At 36.5% G+C, this 14,418-nt stretch overlaps 1 protein-coding gene across 1 annotated transcript in view; it reads right to left on the bottom strand.

Annotated features, from left to right (window-relative positions):
- Nucleotides 1-5,286: 5,286 nt before the first annotated feature.
- Nucleotides 5,287-14,418, bottom strand: part of ASAH2 (N-acylsphingosine amidohydrolase 2) — a 76,249-nt gene continuing 67,117 nt past the window's right edge. The window contains exons 18-20 of the mRNA XM_061195609.1: nucleotides 10,264-10,323; nucleotides 7,448-7,536; nucleotides 5,287-5,479 (exon numbers count right to left, since the gene is read on the bottom strand). Coding sequence (XP_061051592.1) covers nucleotides 5,287-5,479; nucleotides 7,448-7,536; nucleotides 10,264-10,323 — 342 coding nt within the window. The remainder of the gene's footprint in view (nucleotides 5,480-7,447; nucleotides 7,537-10,263; nucleotides 10,324-14,418) is intronic.

Below are 14,418 nucleotides of genomic sequence, written 5' to 3'. Positions count from 1 at the left end.
AGCTTCTAGTTTGCTTATTATCTTAAAACACAGCCAGAAAACAACAAAAACAACAACAAAAATTATGTTGTTTTGTTTGAAATTATGCATGCCAAGATACTTTGAAATTTATGTGGGTGGGTCAATTGTTTAGTATTGGATTGGCTAAAAAGTTCGTTTGGGTTTTTCCATACCATCTTACGGAAAAACCTGAATGAACTTTGTGGCTAACCAATACTTGTAAGTACTTACAGAACTCTGGAATCCATCCAAAGGAAGAGAGTGGTCTTCACTGGCTGTATCTGACAACTCAGCAGGTATAAAAAAGCAAAAGGAACTCAAGATTTGAAAACATGAGATGTACAGAAGCAAAGAAGTATCTTAAATTCAATTCCAAGAGACAGGTTTACAGCCCATGAAGACAGAAGGGTGAAACCCAATATCACTGGAGACTGAGAACCAAAATCAGTTTCCTTGGTTATAAAATATGTCTTTTACTAGTATAGCAAAGGGAAAATACATCCAAGCACATTTGTGTTATAAGTGAAGAGTCTCAAGGAGGAAAAATGCTAATACAAACATAAAACCAAATTGCTATTTATGAAAGCAAAGTTCAGTGCTACATCTCTGACCACTCATCCCTTGCACTTTAACTACAGCCTTGATAAACTACTTGATATTCCCTCTACCTGGAATAGTCTACTTCTCTTACACACATGCAAGTACACACACACACACACACACACACACACACACACACCATTACCTTTCTCCCAGCTAATATCCTTCAGGTCTTAACTTAGATGTTACTTCTTCCAGGAAACCTACTGCAATATCCCCAAGACCATCTATGGTGCCATCTCGAACACCCTAGACTACTGTAGTAGCATGCGTCACTCCACACAGAATTGCTTTTTCCATGAAACTCCAAGTTCTTTGATGATAAGAACTTATGGTGCCTTCATCATTATTATATCTTTAGGGCTTAGTATAATGCCTGCTAAAAAGTATGTAAGTGCTCAATATAAATTTGCTGAAATGAATGCCTACATTTTGCAATACAGAAAGCAAGTCCTGTCATCTAAACATCCCTTATGTTTGGGTGATTACTTACAGAGGTCATTTATATCACTTTCCAACCTGATTTACATGTAATCTACCACCATTTGTTCCATCTCTTAAAAAGAAAGAATGGCTCATTTGTCTACACCTCTCATTAGAAAATAAGGTCCCAAGTATAATTATAAATTTATTAAACATTCTATTGAATACTGACAATTTACATAATACTCATTGAAAAATAGAGATGGATCATTCAGTACTTTTTGAAGTCATAGCATCCTTAAAACCAGAGTAGACAAAGTACAACAAATAAAACACAGACACTTTGACATGAGAAAAAAATCTTCTCCAAAAGAATTCTCCCACCCACCAAACCCCCTTTTATACATTCTCCACCAATTTCAGTTTTCTCCACGTGCTTTGGCTCCAATGAGCCACTCAGAACCACAGAGATTGGATCTGTTTTTATCTCAACAGATGAGATCAGCCTCTATGTGCTGTTCTTTTATGCTCAAGTGAATAACTATAGTATTTATGATGTAGAGATCTGGTCTTATTTTTACAGGCAAACTGCAGAAATGGAACTTTATCAGTTGGAAGAGATGGCAGGTAGTGAGAAAACAGGTTTCTGTGGGTTATATGGGGCCAATAGCACTGGTGGCAGAGGGTGGGGTGCAGAAGAATCAGCAGTAGGTAAGACAATGGCTGCCTTGGCATAGTGGCAAGTAAATAATAGGGAATCATAGGCCGGCTGAGAAAAGCTTCAATGGGAGGCATGGAGGGGATGGAAAAAAATTCAAAACCTGTTCTGAGTCATAAGAAATACTTTTAAAAATATTGTCATAGGTTCTAATATAATTGGTCTTTCTGGGGTCAACTACTTTCAGAAGCACCTGCTCTTTTAGGCCTTTGAACTTTTATCCTAAAGAGTGTGGTATCATTAGGAAAAATGATCACCACCCATTGAAATCCTAATTAGTTAATTCTCCAGCAGTTAACCTGCCCAGAAACAGCCTCTGGAGTACTGATTCATCAAAATAGGTTCCAGGTTCATTCTAATAATACAATATAGCATGTTTAAGTCTTACCTAAATGGATGCAAATATTATTATTAATATCAGTATTATTTTCAAACTTGAAAGGTTTTTTAAAATAAAAGTTGATTTTTCCCCAAAATGCTAAAGCTTTTACACACATACAAAAGCATGACTCAGTTTTGGAAATTTATTTTGCAGACTGGGAGCTCCTAGTTAACTTGGATAATTTTAAATGCAATTAGTACTTTCAGACAATCGATGTCAGACTGTCATATCTCATTCTTTGGGATATTAGACTGGGTATTCCACAATACCCCAAAATAACTTTCAGAACAGCTTTCTCCAAGTTGTCTGGAGCCTATTTACCCCCAAATTAGAGTACCCAGCATAGGCGATATACAAGATGTGACTTGAAGATTACTGATTTTTCAATGCCTCCCCGAAATTTATACATTGAATTGAGTATTTTCTCCTTTAAAATAGTCACCTTTTGACACATACATTTATCCTAAATATGATCTCACTAATTGTCAGAGCCACACTAGTACATTGCTGGGTAGGAGAGTAAGCCTTAGTAAATATTCTATGATTGAACGGGTCCATGAGTGAGTGAATAAGTAATGACAGGTAAATGAATTCAGAGCCTCTTCTTTGAGGACTCCGTTTAAAGCCAGTATCACTTTTTTTTTTTCCATAAAAAATTTTTATATTCAACTAAATAAAAATTTTAAATTGCTCCATGGAAAAACTGTAAACAAAGTCAGAAGGCAAACAACAACAACAAAAATTTTGCAACACATACAACAGACAATAGGCTAATTTCCTTAATGCTTAAAAAGTTTCTATAAATAAGAAAATGACTATCCACCCAATAGAAATATGGACAAAAGACATATAGGGAAAATTTTAAAAATACAGATATTTTGTTTTTCAGCTCTAGAATTCCACTTGATTTTTTTTTAACATCTTTATTGGAGTATAATTGCTTTACAATGTTGTGTTAGTTTCTGCTTTATAACAAAGTGAATCAGTGTATATATGTATACATATATCCCTATATCCCCTCCCTCTTGCATCTCCCTCCCACGCTCCCTATCCCACCCCTCTAGGTGGTCAGAAAGCACCGAGGTGATATCCCTGTGAGATGTAGCTGCTTCCCACCAGCTATCTATTTTACATTTGGTAGTGTATATATGTCCATGCCACTCTCTCACTTCATCCCAGCTTACCCTTCCCCCTCCCTGTGTCCTCAAGTCCATTCTCTACATCTGCGTCTTTATTCCTGTCCTGCCCCTAGGTTTGTCAGAACCATTTTTTTTTCTTTTTTAGATTCCATATATATATGTGTTAGCATACAGTATTTATTTTTCTCATTCTGACTTACTTCACTCTGTGTGACAGACTCTACGTCCATCTACCTCACTACAAATAACTTAATTTCGTTTTTTTTTATGGCTGAGTAATATTCCATTGTATATATGTGCCACATCTTCTTTATCCATTCATCTGTCGATGGACACTTAGATTGCCTCCATGTCCTAGCTATTGTAAAGAGTGCTGCAATGAACATTGTGGTACATGACTCTTTTTGAATTATGGTTTTCTCAGGTTATATGCCCAGTAGTGGGATTGCTGGGCCATATGGTAGTTCTATTTTTAGTTTTTTAAGGAACATCCATACTGTTCTCCATAGCGGCTGTATCAATTTACATTCCCACCAACTTTGCAAGAGGGTTCCCTTTTCTCCACACCCTCTCCAGCATTTATTGTTTGTAGATTTTTTGATGATGGCCATTCTGACCAGTGTGAGGTGATACCTCATTGTAGTTTTGATTTGCATTTCTCTAATGATTAGTGATGTTGAGCATCCTTTCACGTGTTTGTTGGCAATCTGTATATCTGCTTTGGAGAAATGTCTATTTCGGTCTTCTGCCCATTTTTGGTTTGGGTTGCTTGTTTTTTTGATATTGAGCTGCATGAGCTGCTTGTATATTTTGGGGATTAATCCTTTGTCTGTTGATTCGTTTGCAAATATTTTTTCCCATTCTGAGGGTTGTCTTTTTGTCTTGTTTATGGTTTCCTTTGCTGTGCAAAAGCTTTTAAGTTTCATTAGGTCCCATTTGTTTATTTTTGTTTTTATTTCCATTTCTCTAGGAGGTGGGTTAGAAAGGATCTTGCTGTGATTTATGTCATAGAGTGTTCTGCCTATGTTTTCCTCTAAGCGTTTTATACTCTCTGGCCTTACATTTAGGTCTTTAATCCATTTTGAGTTTATTTTTGTATATGGTGTTAGGGAGTGTTCTAATTTCATTCTTTTTCCATTTTAGTATCTACACTAATAGCAAAACTTTGTGGATTTGGGTTGAATTTGATTAGTGAAACAATCAAAAATCACTTAGAACAAGTCTTGGGGATACGAGACACAATTCAGTGGGATAAGGGCACCTAGGGAAACACACGGCATGATCAAAATATTACAAGTCTGACTTTCTCATAATTGGACTCTGAAGGCAATTCCAGAAATGATTTGAACATCAACAAAACTCTGGATCAGCCATATCAACTCCAGGGTGACTGCTTTGAAAAGCTACACTTAGTATAGAAAAACTGGCATGTTAATTTTCTCTAACTGGGCTTATACATTTATGGTCAATGTTTATATAATATTTTAAAAATGTGACTGAGGGGAAAGGTCCTAGCCTTATGCTAATCTTAAATCCACAAAACTTCATTTTCCCATCTGTAAAATGAAGGATCCAACTAGATGACCTCTTTAAACTTTTTAAGTGCTATCATTCCATAATTCTATAAATAAATAGTTTAAACATTGTTCACACATCTTTAACCACTCTCACTAACATTTCAGAGGTTTCATATTGAGGGGAACTGTTTCTTTAAACAACCACAGGGCCCCAGGGGAAATCATGCTTTAGGCAGCAGACCATGAGGTAAAATCTACTAGAGCAAAGGTAAATGGGACACATACACACATGTCTCTCTCTCTCTCTCTCTCTCACAGACAGACAGACAGACACACACACACGCACACACATACACACACACCTGTCCCATTAGCAGTAAACTATCTGTTCCCAAACAAGGACAATTACTGAAGTCATCATAATAGGTTACATTCACATGAAATCGATTATTTAAATCATACAGAGTACAGCTGCTCTTTATCAACTTTTTTATCTTTGTCAACTTTTCACCAAGTAGTTACAACGTCAAAAGTGGAGGGAGTGCTTTCAAATGAAAGTATGACAGTGGGCTTGAGTAAGTCCTGCTTCCGGTTGTGTCCAAAGTATCTTATTCTGTAGGTTCCAGGTTGGGCAGTATCTGGAATATGCCATTGTATCGTTGCATTGCTACGACCCAGTAATCCCTTGTGCCAATAGAAACTGTTGGTAGGAAACAAACAAACAAACCCAATTTTACTCTTAAAAATGTGTGATTAGAAAAGTGTATGATTATTCATTAAATGAATAGGAAGGGAGTACCTACCATAAGCAAGGCACTATGCTAGATACTGAGAGTATAGCAATGAACAAAACAGAGTAAATACTTCCTAGAAGCGGACCTTTAAGAAACAGCCATTTGTAGAAATATCTTCACTTGTTCTACCTAGCTACCTAAATTCTATCCATCCCAGGTAGCCTCACCTGATATTCAGAACACAGGCTGTCCCCTGCTTTAGAACTGCTATAGCATCCTTTTAGCCCTTGCCATCCTCTGCTTCAACTTGACACTTCTTTTTGCATCTAGATTCATTTGTTCAAAATATATATTTCATTAGCTCATGTGCCAGACTCTGTGCTGGAGGTACTGAGAATACCATAGTGAGTGAGACAGATGTGGTCCAAAGTTTCATGGAGTTTATGTTCTACTAGGGCAAGGATAGGAAGAAAGCAATAAACAAGTAAACCAACAAATAATTTTAAAATTTATGAGTGAAATGAAGAAAGTAAGACAGAGGTAGCCCTAAGGAGATGTCATTTAAACTGAACCCACACATGTCTAGAGGAAGAATATTCTAGGAATAAGGAACAGAGAATGCAAGGTGTCTGAAGCAGGAGCAAACTTGGTACAGCCAAGGAACAGGACACAGGTGAGTAGGATCAGGGCAGAGTGAACTGTGGAAGAGTGGCTGAGATGATAGAAACAGATGGAGTCAGATCACGTCAGTCCTTGTAGACTATGGCAGGAAGTTCAGCTACTCTTCTAGATACAGCAAAGTACAATGGGCTAACTAACTGATACTCTCAGTTATGTGGAGGGCAAATCCCCTGGGCAGAGAGGGTGTGCTCAGCATCCTATGTTTCCTCAGTGACAGGTCCAGTGCGCTCAGTAAATAGCTGGTGATACTGCTGCTGTTGAACAAGGCTGAAGACTACACATATCCTCTGTGTTGACTGCTATTCTGATTGTGGGCTTTTGAAAACAAATCATCCTTTTTTGTCATCTGTATAACCTTATTTTAACAATAAATATGTATGTATTACTTGTTTAAAGATTACCTATACCGTAGAGTCCTAAAGATCAGAAGAAAAATTATGGCCATATTTTTGAATGGCTATCAAATAGGCCACAACAAGGTCAGATCTCTATTTTCAGTTAACCATGGGAACCAAACCAACACACAAATAATCACTTAGCTTGAAGTGATTTGAATTAGACACAAATTGCCAAAAATTTTGCCCATGTCCATGCTACTGTCCTGTGGTATGAAATTTAGAGAGTTAGGAACGGAAACATTTTTTTATTTCAAATATATTTTCAAAACTTCACATTATCTATTCAGCTCAGGTATTTGATAACAAAAAGCACAGAGAGATGTTTCTCTGAGGGAACTCCATAAGCACATTCCTTTCCTCCTTGGGTCAGTAAGAATTAAATGCTCAAGCTTCTTGTGTTTTAGTAATTCAAATGAAGAATCATTGACCATATACAAACATGCAATGCATGGTAGGTATAGACTCGTTATTTTCCCAGAAGGAATGTTGGGCTCTACAGAGCCATCTCAACACCTTCACCCAGCACCCCTTTCAACCACTTTGCAGGAAGGCTAGCCAGCTCTTAGGGATAATGTCTGTGACCATGGAAAAAGACAAAACTAACAGATGTTTATAAGAATGGAGGTCATAACCTCGTTAGCATCTAATCTTACAGAAGCACACACCACATTGTTTTGTAGAAAAAGAGGATCAAAATGAAATCTAATAAATCAACTAAATATGGCCAGAAGGCTCCTTGGGAATTTGGTATCATTAATATCATGTACTGAGCCAGTCTTCCCATTTGTCTTCTCTGCATTACTAACCAACTCGTTTCAGGGCTTGAAAGACAAAATATTCAATAAACGTGCTCACCGAGTCTCCCAGGAGGCATCATTATGCATTATCTGCCATGTTGCTGATGTGGCCTCATATTTCTCCACAGTGAGGAAGGTCTGATGGGTCTGAAATGCAATTAATATAACTGATCAGACACTGCACAGTCACAGAAGAAACCTGTTTGTACATTGTACATACCCCATACTCCCCTTTGTTGGCCATTGCTAACCTCCCAATATCTGATATGAACGTGTATTAGAATTTCATCCAAATCCTTAGGTGTTCCTCTTAACATTCTATGCAATGTCTTCAGAATGTTAATTCATCCAGTCTATTAAAAACCACGGCTTTTCTTTAGAAAACTGAATGAAGCATAATTTTAGAGCTGAGAGCAAATTTTGGAAATTAGGGCAAAGAAGAGACGAAATAAAACAAGATTTAGAAAAGGCAGCAAACAGTTTCATGACATGTTTACTGATCTGTATTCCAAGACTTTCTCTATTCACCTCAAGATTTAAGAGGGAAAATGGGAAAATTTCCTTATCTTTTCATCTCCAGGTAAATGAATTATTAGTAAATATACCTGCCTTAGTGAAAGAATTGAAAAGGATGCATAAATCTTCCTACTCCTAGGGTGCTAAAAGCAACCCTTATATTTTGTCATAATGGATTCCTAGAAACCCACATCATAAGCAGATTTTATTGTCCCAGTGGAAAATAAAATTTCCACATCGGTTTATAGTAATTTGTTTTAGGCCAAGAATTCAGCTTCAAATAAAGCATATATTTAAATAACATAATAAATTAAAAGATACAAAGGCCATAAATCTCCAATTTTCCTTAAAAATCTTTAGATTATGGCCCTTAAGGGCAGAACTTGTGTCTAATTTACCTTTACCCGTCACAGCCCTGTAATTTACAGGTGTTCAAACAAATGCTGAACGGATCACCTACTTATAGCTGGGCCATGGGATTATTTAAAATTCTTCAATTACTCACCTAATGGATTATATTCAATAAAAAAAGTTTTCATAACCACGGTGACTTGCAAAGAGAACTGTTCATGGCCATTTAGGGCAGAGTGACACTGGGAAGGCCTTCAATGGAGTAGGAGATAGGGTGGGCCCCAGTGTATAGGTCTAGAGTGCAGACCAGAGAACAAGGCTAGGACGCCAAATGCATGAACTATGTGACCATCCTCTCCCCACCTCCCAACCTTAATCTTTTCCAGATACACAATTAGTTCATATAAGTTACTTAATCTCTCTAAGCCTCAGTTTATTCACCTGTAAAACAGGGATAATAAAACATAACTCATTGGGCAGTAGGGAGGATTAAATTAGATTCATGTGATGATGCATGTAAAACTTTAGCCTCGTACCTGCAAAGAGTAAGCATTCAATAAATAATGGTGAGGAAGTGATGATTACTAATACTAAAGGGTACCAGAAATTGTTTTATGCCAAGTCCCAAAACATCCTTAGAAATTAATTCTATTCTCATTATAGCGCTTTAAGCAGTTTAGTCTCCTGCTTCTCCATGGCAATAATGATGATAGTATTTCCCTACCCTAAGGATGTCAGATTACAGCTAATTCTGCAGTCTTGCTACAACACTTTAATATCTTTAGAAAGTAATGTTGTAAACATGTAAATATTCTGGCATGACCTGACTGCCTAGAGAAGTTATTTCAAACAGGTGCATGTTGACTACCCAAGCAGTGGAAAAAATTTCCCCAATATCATATTTGACAATGTCATATTGTCACAATTTTTATCAAAGGAATAACCATATTTTAATAAACAGAAATGGGAAGGCTCATTTGGAAGAAAGGTATTTTGGATTATAAGTGACAGTGGGCTCTGGGAAGAACGGCTCATAGATAAAGTGAATGCATTCTCCACCACAGTAAAAAAAAATCTGACTTTGAAATTACTTTCATAAACCCACTTTCTTTTTCCTCTATATATTTCTTTGTTGTTTGAATTTTTACAACTAGAATGTTTCTGGTTACTGCTTGTGTAGTCATATGAACATTCCAAGGAAGTTACAGAGGAGTAAAATTACTTCACTTTATTCATAGATATATTATATATACTTTATCATATATACATATATAAATACATATGACAAAAACAAAAAACTATGAAATGATATGTAACAAACTGTCAACAGTAATTACCTCTAAAAATGTTTATGAAGAGAGGTATTTTCACATTCTATTTTAAGCACTTCTATACTGTCTGTTTTTACATGGGATCTGTATTTCTTGTGTCAGTTTTCAAGATTAATAAATAAATACCGTATTAGTGCCAGTAGCAAAAACTAGGGAAATGGCCAATGTAAGAAAAAGTAAAGTGCATGGGCCAGGGCTCCAAGCCAGTAGAGCATCCACCCAGGGATCCATGATCATTCCAAAACAGTAGAGGCAGGACCAGAATCAGGAGTGCAGGAGAAGAGGAGAGGCGCCAAAGAGGGGTAAGAAGGAGACAAAGATACATGTCACACTGACCCTAGGATTATTTTACCAAATTCAATAGAGTTTTAAAATTGGAATATGTAAATAAGAGCTGTATTCAAATCTACATCATCTCAAGAGACAATGCCATTCTCTATGCATTGTGCTATATGTGATCCTAAGTAGAACCAGTTAAATATTTCCTGTGGGCTTTTTTCCCAGACTCAACTCTATGTTAACTGTTCCCACTGAAAATTTTCTCACACCTACAAAATAAGATGAAAAGCAAGTTGGAACATTTTACCTTTATTTTGTTAAGCTCCATAGGGATACTTAAGTAAATGAAAGGCTAAAAAGTGGACTTAAATTTGTAAAAAGAATCATTGATGCTTACCTGGTTTTCTGCTGAATTCTTTGGGTTAGCACCTACAAATGTAACTTCAACAACTTCTCCCTGAAAATAAAAACTCATTTTATGACTTCTAATAAAAGTATTTTTTGCCATGCTCATATTTGGGCCATTATTTATGAAATGTTTCTAGGAGTTTGGGTACCTGTAGAGATTGTATTCTATTTAATCAAGTGAGTTGTCTTCTGAGAATATTAGAGAAAATACACTTGTAACAATGGACACAGGAATTTGGGGGCAACAAACTACTTCAGAATTTTGGGCCAATGAATTTGCTTTTGGTGTATGCAGATATAGATGAAGATATAGAGCTATACTTCAAATTAGTGACAGCACATTAAAATGGCTTCTTCAGCCTTAGATATCTTCTTATATCTCCCTCCCATACACATCCAGGAAATGGACTGAATTAAATAAGGAAAGCCAAAACTTTCCAAGGATGACTTATACTTTTTTGTTGCTGTTGTTGTTATTCTTTTTTATATATATACAGCAGGTTCTTATTAGTCATCCATTTTATATACATCAGTGTATACATGTCAATCCCAATCTCCCAATTCATCACACCAGCACCCACCCCCCGCCCTGCCGCTTTCCCCCCTTGGTGTCCATACGTTTGTTCTCTACACCTGCATCTCAATTTCTGCCCTGCAAACCAGTTCATCTGTACCATTTTTCTAGATTCCACATATATGCATTAATATACAATATTTGTTTTTCTCTTTCTGACTTACTTCACTCTGTATGACAGTCTCTAGATCCATCCATGCCTCTACAAATGACCCAATTTCGTCCCTTTTCATGGCTGAGTAATACTCCATTGTATGTATGTACCACATCTTCTTCATCCATTCATCTTTCAATGGGCATCTAGGTTGCTTCCATGACCTGGCTATTGTAAATAGTGCTGCAATGAACATTGGGGTGCATGTGCCTTTTTGAATTATGGTTTTCTCTGGGTATATGCCCAGTAGTGGGATTGCTGGGTCATATGGTAATTCTATTTTTAGTTTTTTAAGGAACCTCCATACTGTTCTCCATAGAGGCTGTATCAATTTGCACTCCCACCAACAGTGCAAGAGGGTTCCCTTTTCTTCACACCCTCTCCAGCATTTGTTGTTTGTACATTTTCTGATGATGCCCATTCTAACTGGTGTGAGGTGATACCTCATTGTAGTTTTGATTTGCATTTCTCTAATAATTAGTGATGTTGAGCAGCTTTTCATGTGCTTCCTGGGCATCTGTATGTCTTCTTTGGAGAAATGTCTATTTAGGTCTTCTGCCCATTTTTGGATTGGGTTGTTGTTTTTTAATATTGAGCTGCATGAGCTGTTTATATATTTTGGAGATTAATCCTTTGTCTGTTGATTCGTTTGCAAATATTTTCTCCCGTTCTGAGGGTTGTCTTTTCGTCTTGTTTGTAGTTTCCTTTGCTGTGCAAAAGCTTTGAAGTTTCATTAGGTCCCATTTGTTTATTTTTGTTTTTATTTCCATTACTCTAGGAGGTGGGTCAAAAAAGATCTTGCTGTGATTTATGTCAAAGAGTGTTCTTCCTATGTTTTCCCCTAAGAGTTTTATAGTGTCCGGTCTTACATTTAGGTCTCTAATCCATTTTGAGTTTATTTCTGTGTATGGTGTTAGGGACTGTTCTAATTTCATTCTTTTACATGTAGCTGTACAGTTGTCCCAGCACCACTTATTCAAGAGACTGTCTTTTCTCCATTGTATATCCTTACCACCTTTGTCATAGATTAGTTGACCATAGGTGTGTGGGTTTATCTCTGGGCTTTCTATCCTGTTCCACTGATCTATATTTCTGGTTTTGTGCCAGTACCATATTGTCTTGATTACTGTAGCTTTGTAGTATAGTCTGAAGTCAGGGAGTCTGATTCCTCCAGCTCCGTTTTTTTCCCTCAAGACTGCTTTGGCTATTTGGAGTCTTTTGTGCCTCCATACAAATTTTAAGACTTTTTGTTCTAGTTCTGTAAAAAATGCCATTGGTAATTTAATAGGGATTGCATTGAATCTGTAGATTGCTTTGGGTAGCAGAGTCATTTTCACAGTATTGATTCTTCCAATCCAAGAACATGGTATATCTCTCCATCTGTTGGTATCATCTTTAATTTCTTTCATCAGTGTCTTATAGTTTTCTGCATACAGGTCTTTTGTCTCCCTAGGTAGGTTTATTCTTTTGGTTGCAATGGTAAATGGGAGTGTTTCCTTAATTTCTCTTTCAGATTTGTCATCATTAGTGTATAGGAATGCAAGAGATTTCTGTGCATTAATTTTGTGTCCTGCAACTTTACCAGCTTCATTGGTTAGCTCTAGTAGTTTTCTGGTGGCATCTTTAGGATTCTCTATGTATAGTATCATGTCATCTGCAAACAGTGACAGTTTTACTTCTTCTTTTCCAATTTGTATTCCTTTTATTTCTTTTTCTTCTCTGATTGCCGTGGCTAGGACTTCCAAAACTATGTTGAATAACAGTGGTGAGAGTGGACATCCTTGTCTTGTTCCTGATCTTAGAGGAAATGCTTTCAGTTTTTCACCATTGAGAATGATGTTTGCTGTGGGTTTGTCGTATATGGCCTTTATTATGTTGAAGTGATTCTCTCTATGCCCACTTTCTGTAGAGTTTTTGTCATAAATGGATGTTGAATTTTGTCAAAAGCTTTTTCTGCATCTATTGAGATGATCATATGGTTTTTCTTCTTCAATTTGTTAATATGGTGTATCACATTGATTGATTTGCATATATTGAAGAATCCTTGCATCCCTGGGATAAATCCCACTTGATCATGGTGTATGATCCTTTTAACGAGTTGTTGGATTCTGTTTGCTAGTATTTTGTTGAGGATTTTTGCATCTATATTCATGAGTGATATCGGTCTGTAATTTCATTTTTTTATAGTATCTTTGTCTGGTTTTGGTATCAGGGTGATGATGGCCTCATAGAATGAGTTTGGGAGTGTTCCTTCCTCTGCAATTTTTTGGAAGAGTTTGAGAAGGGTAGGTGTTAGCTCTTCTCTAAATGTTTGATAGAATTCACCTGTGAAGCCATCTGGTCCTGGACTTTGGTTTGTTGGAATATTTTTAATCACAGTTTCAATTTCATTACTTCTGATTGGTCTGTTCATATTTTCTATTTCTTCCTGGTTCAGTCTTCGAAGGTTATAATTCTCTAAGAATTTGTCCATTTCTTCCAGGTTGTCCATTTTATTGGCATAGAGTTGCTCGTAGTAGTCTCTTAGGATGCTTTGTATTTCTGAGGTGTCTGTTGTAACTTCTCCTTTTTCATTTCTAATTTTATTGATTTCAGTCCTCTCCCTCTTTTTCTTCATGAGTCTGGCTAATGGTTTATCAATTTTGTTTATCTTCTCAAAGAACCAGCTTTTAGTTTAATTGATCTTTGCTATTGTTTTGTTTCTATTTCATTTATTTCTGCTCTGATCTTTATGATTTCTTTCCTTCTGCTAACTTTGGGTTTTGTTTGTTCTTCTTTCTCTAATTGCTTAGGGTGTAAGGTTAGATTGTTATTTGAGATTTTTCTTGTTTCTTGCAGTAGGCTTGTATAGCTATAAACACCCCTCTTAGAACGGCTTTTGCTGCATCCCATAGGTTTTGGATCGTCGTGTTTTCATTGTCATTTCTCTCTAGTATTTTTTGATTTCCTCTTTGATTTCTTCAGTGATCTCTTGGTTATTTAGTAACGTATTGTTTAGCCTCCATGTGTTTGTGTTTTTTACGTTTTTTTCCTGTAATTGATTTCTAATCTCATAGCATTGTGGTCAGTGCTTGATATGATTTCAATTTTCTTAAATTTACTGAGGCTTGATTTGTGGCCCAGGATGTGATATATGCTGAAGAATGTTCCGTGCGCACTTGAGAAGAAATTGTAATCTGCTGTTTTTCGATGCAATGTCCTATAAATATCAATTTAATCTATCTGGTCTATTGTGTCATTTAAAGCTTGTGTTTCCTTATTTATTTTCATTTTGGATGATCTGTCCATTGGTGTAAGTGAGGTGTTAAAGTCTCCCACTATTATTGTGTTACTGTCGATTTCCTCTTTTATAGCTGTTAGCAGTTGCCTTATGTATTGAGGTGCTCCTATGTTGGGTGCATATATATTTATAATTG

The sequence above is a fragment of the Eubalaena glacialis genome, chromosome 1 (assembly GCF_028564815.1).
Source record: "Eubalaena glacialis isolate mEubGla1 chromosome 1, mEubGla1.1.hap2.+ XY, whole genome shotgun sequence".
NCBI classification, from domain to species: Eukaryota; Metazoa; Chordata; class Mammalia; order Artiodactyla; family Balaenidae; genus Eubalaena; species Eubalaena glacialis.
Note: the sequence above shows the minus strand (reverse complement) of the source record. Positions and strands in the feature narration are given on the sequence as shown.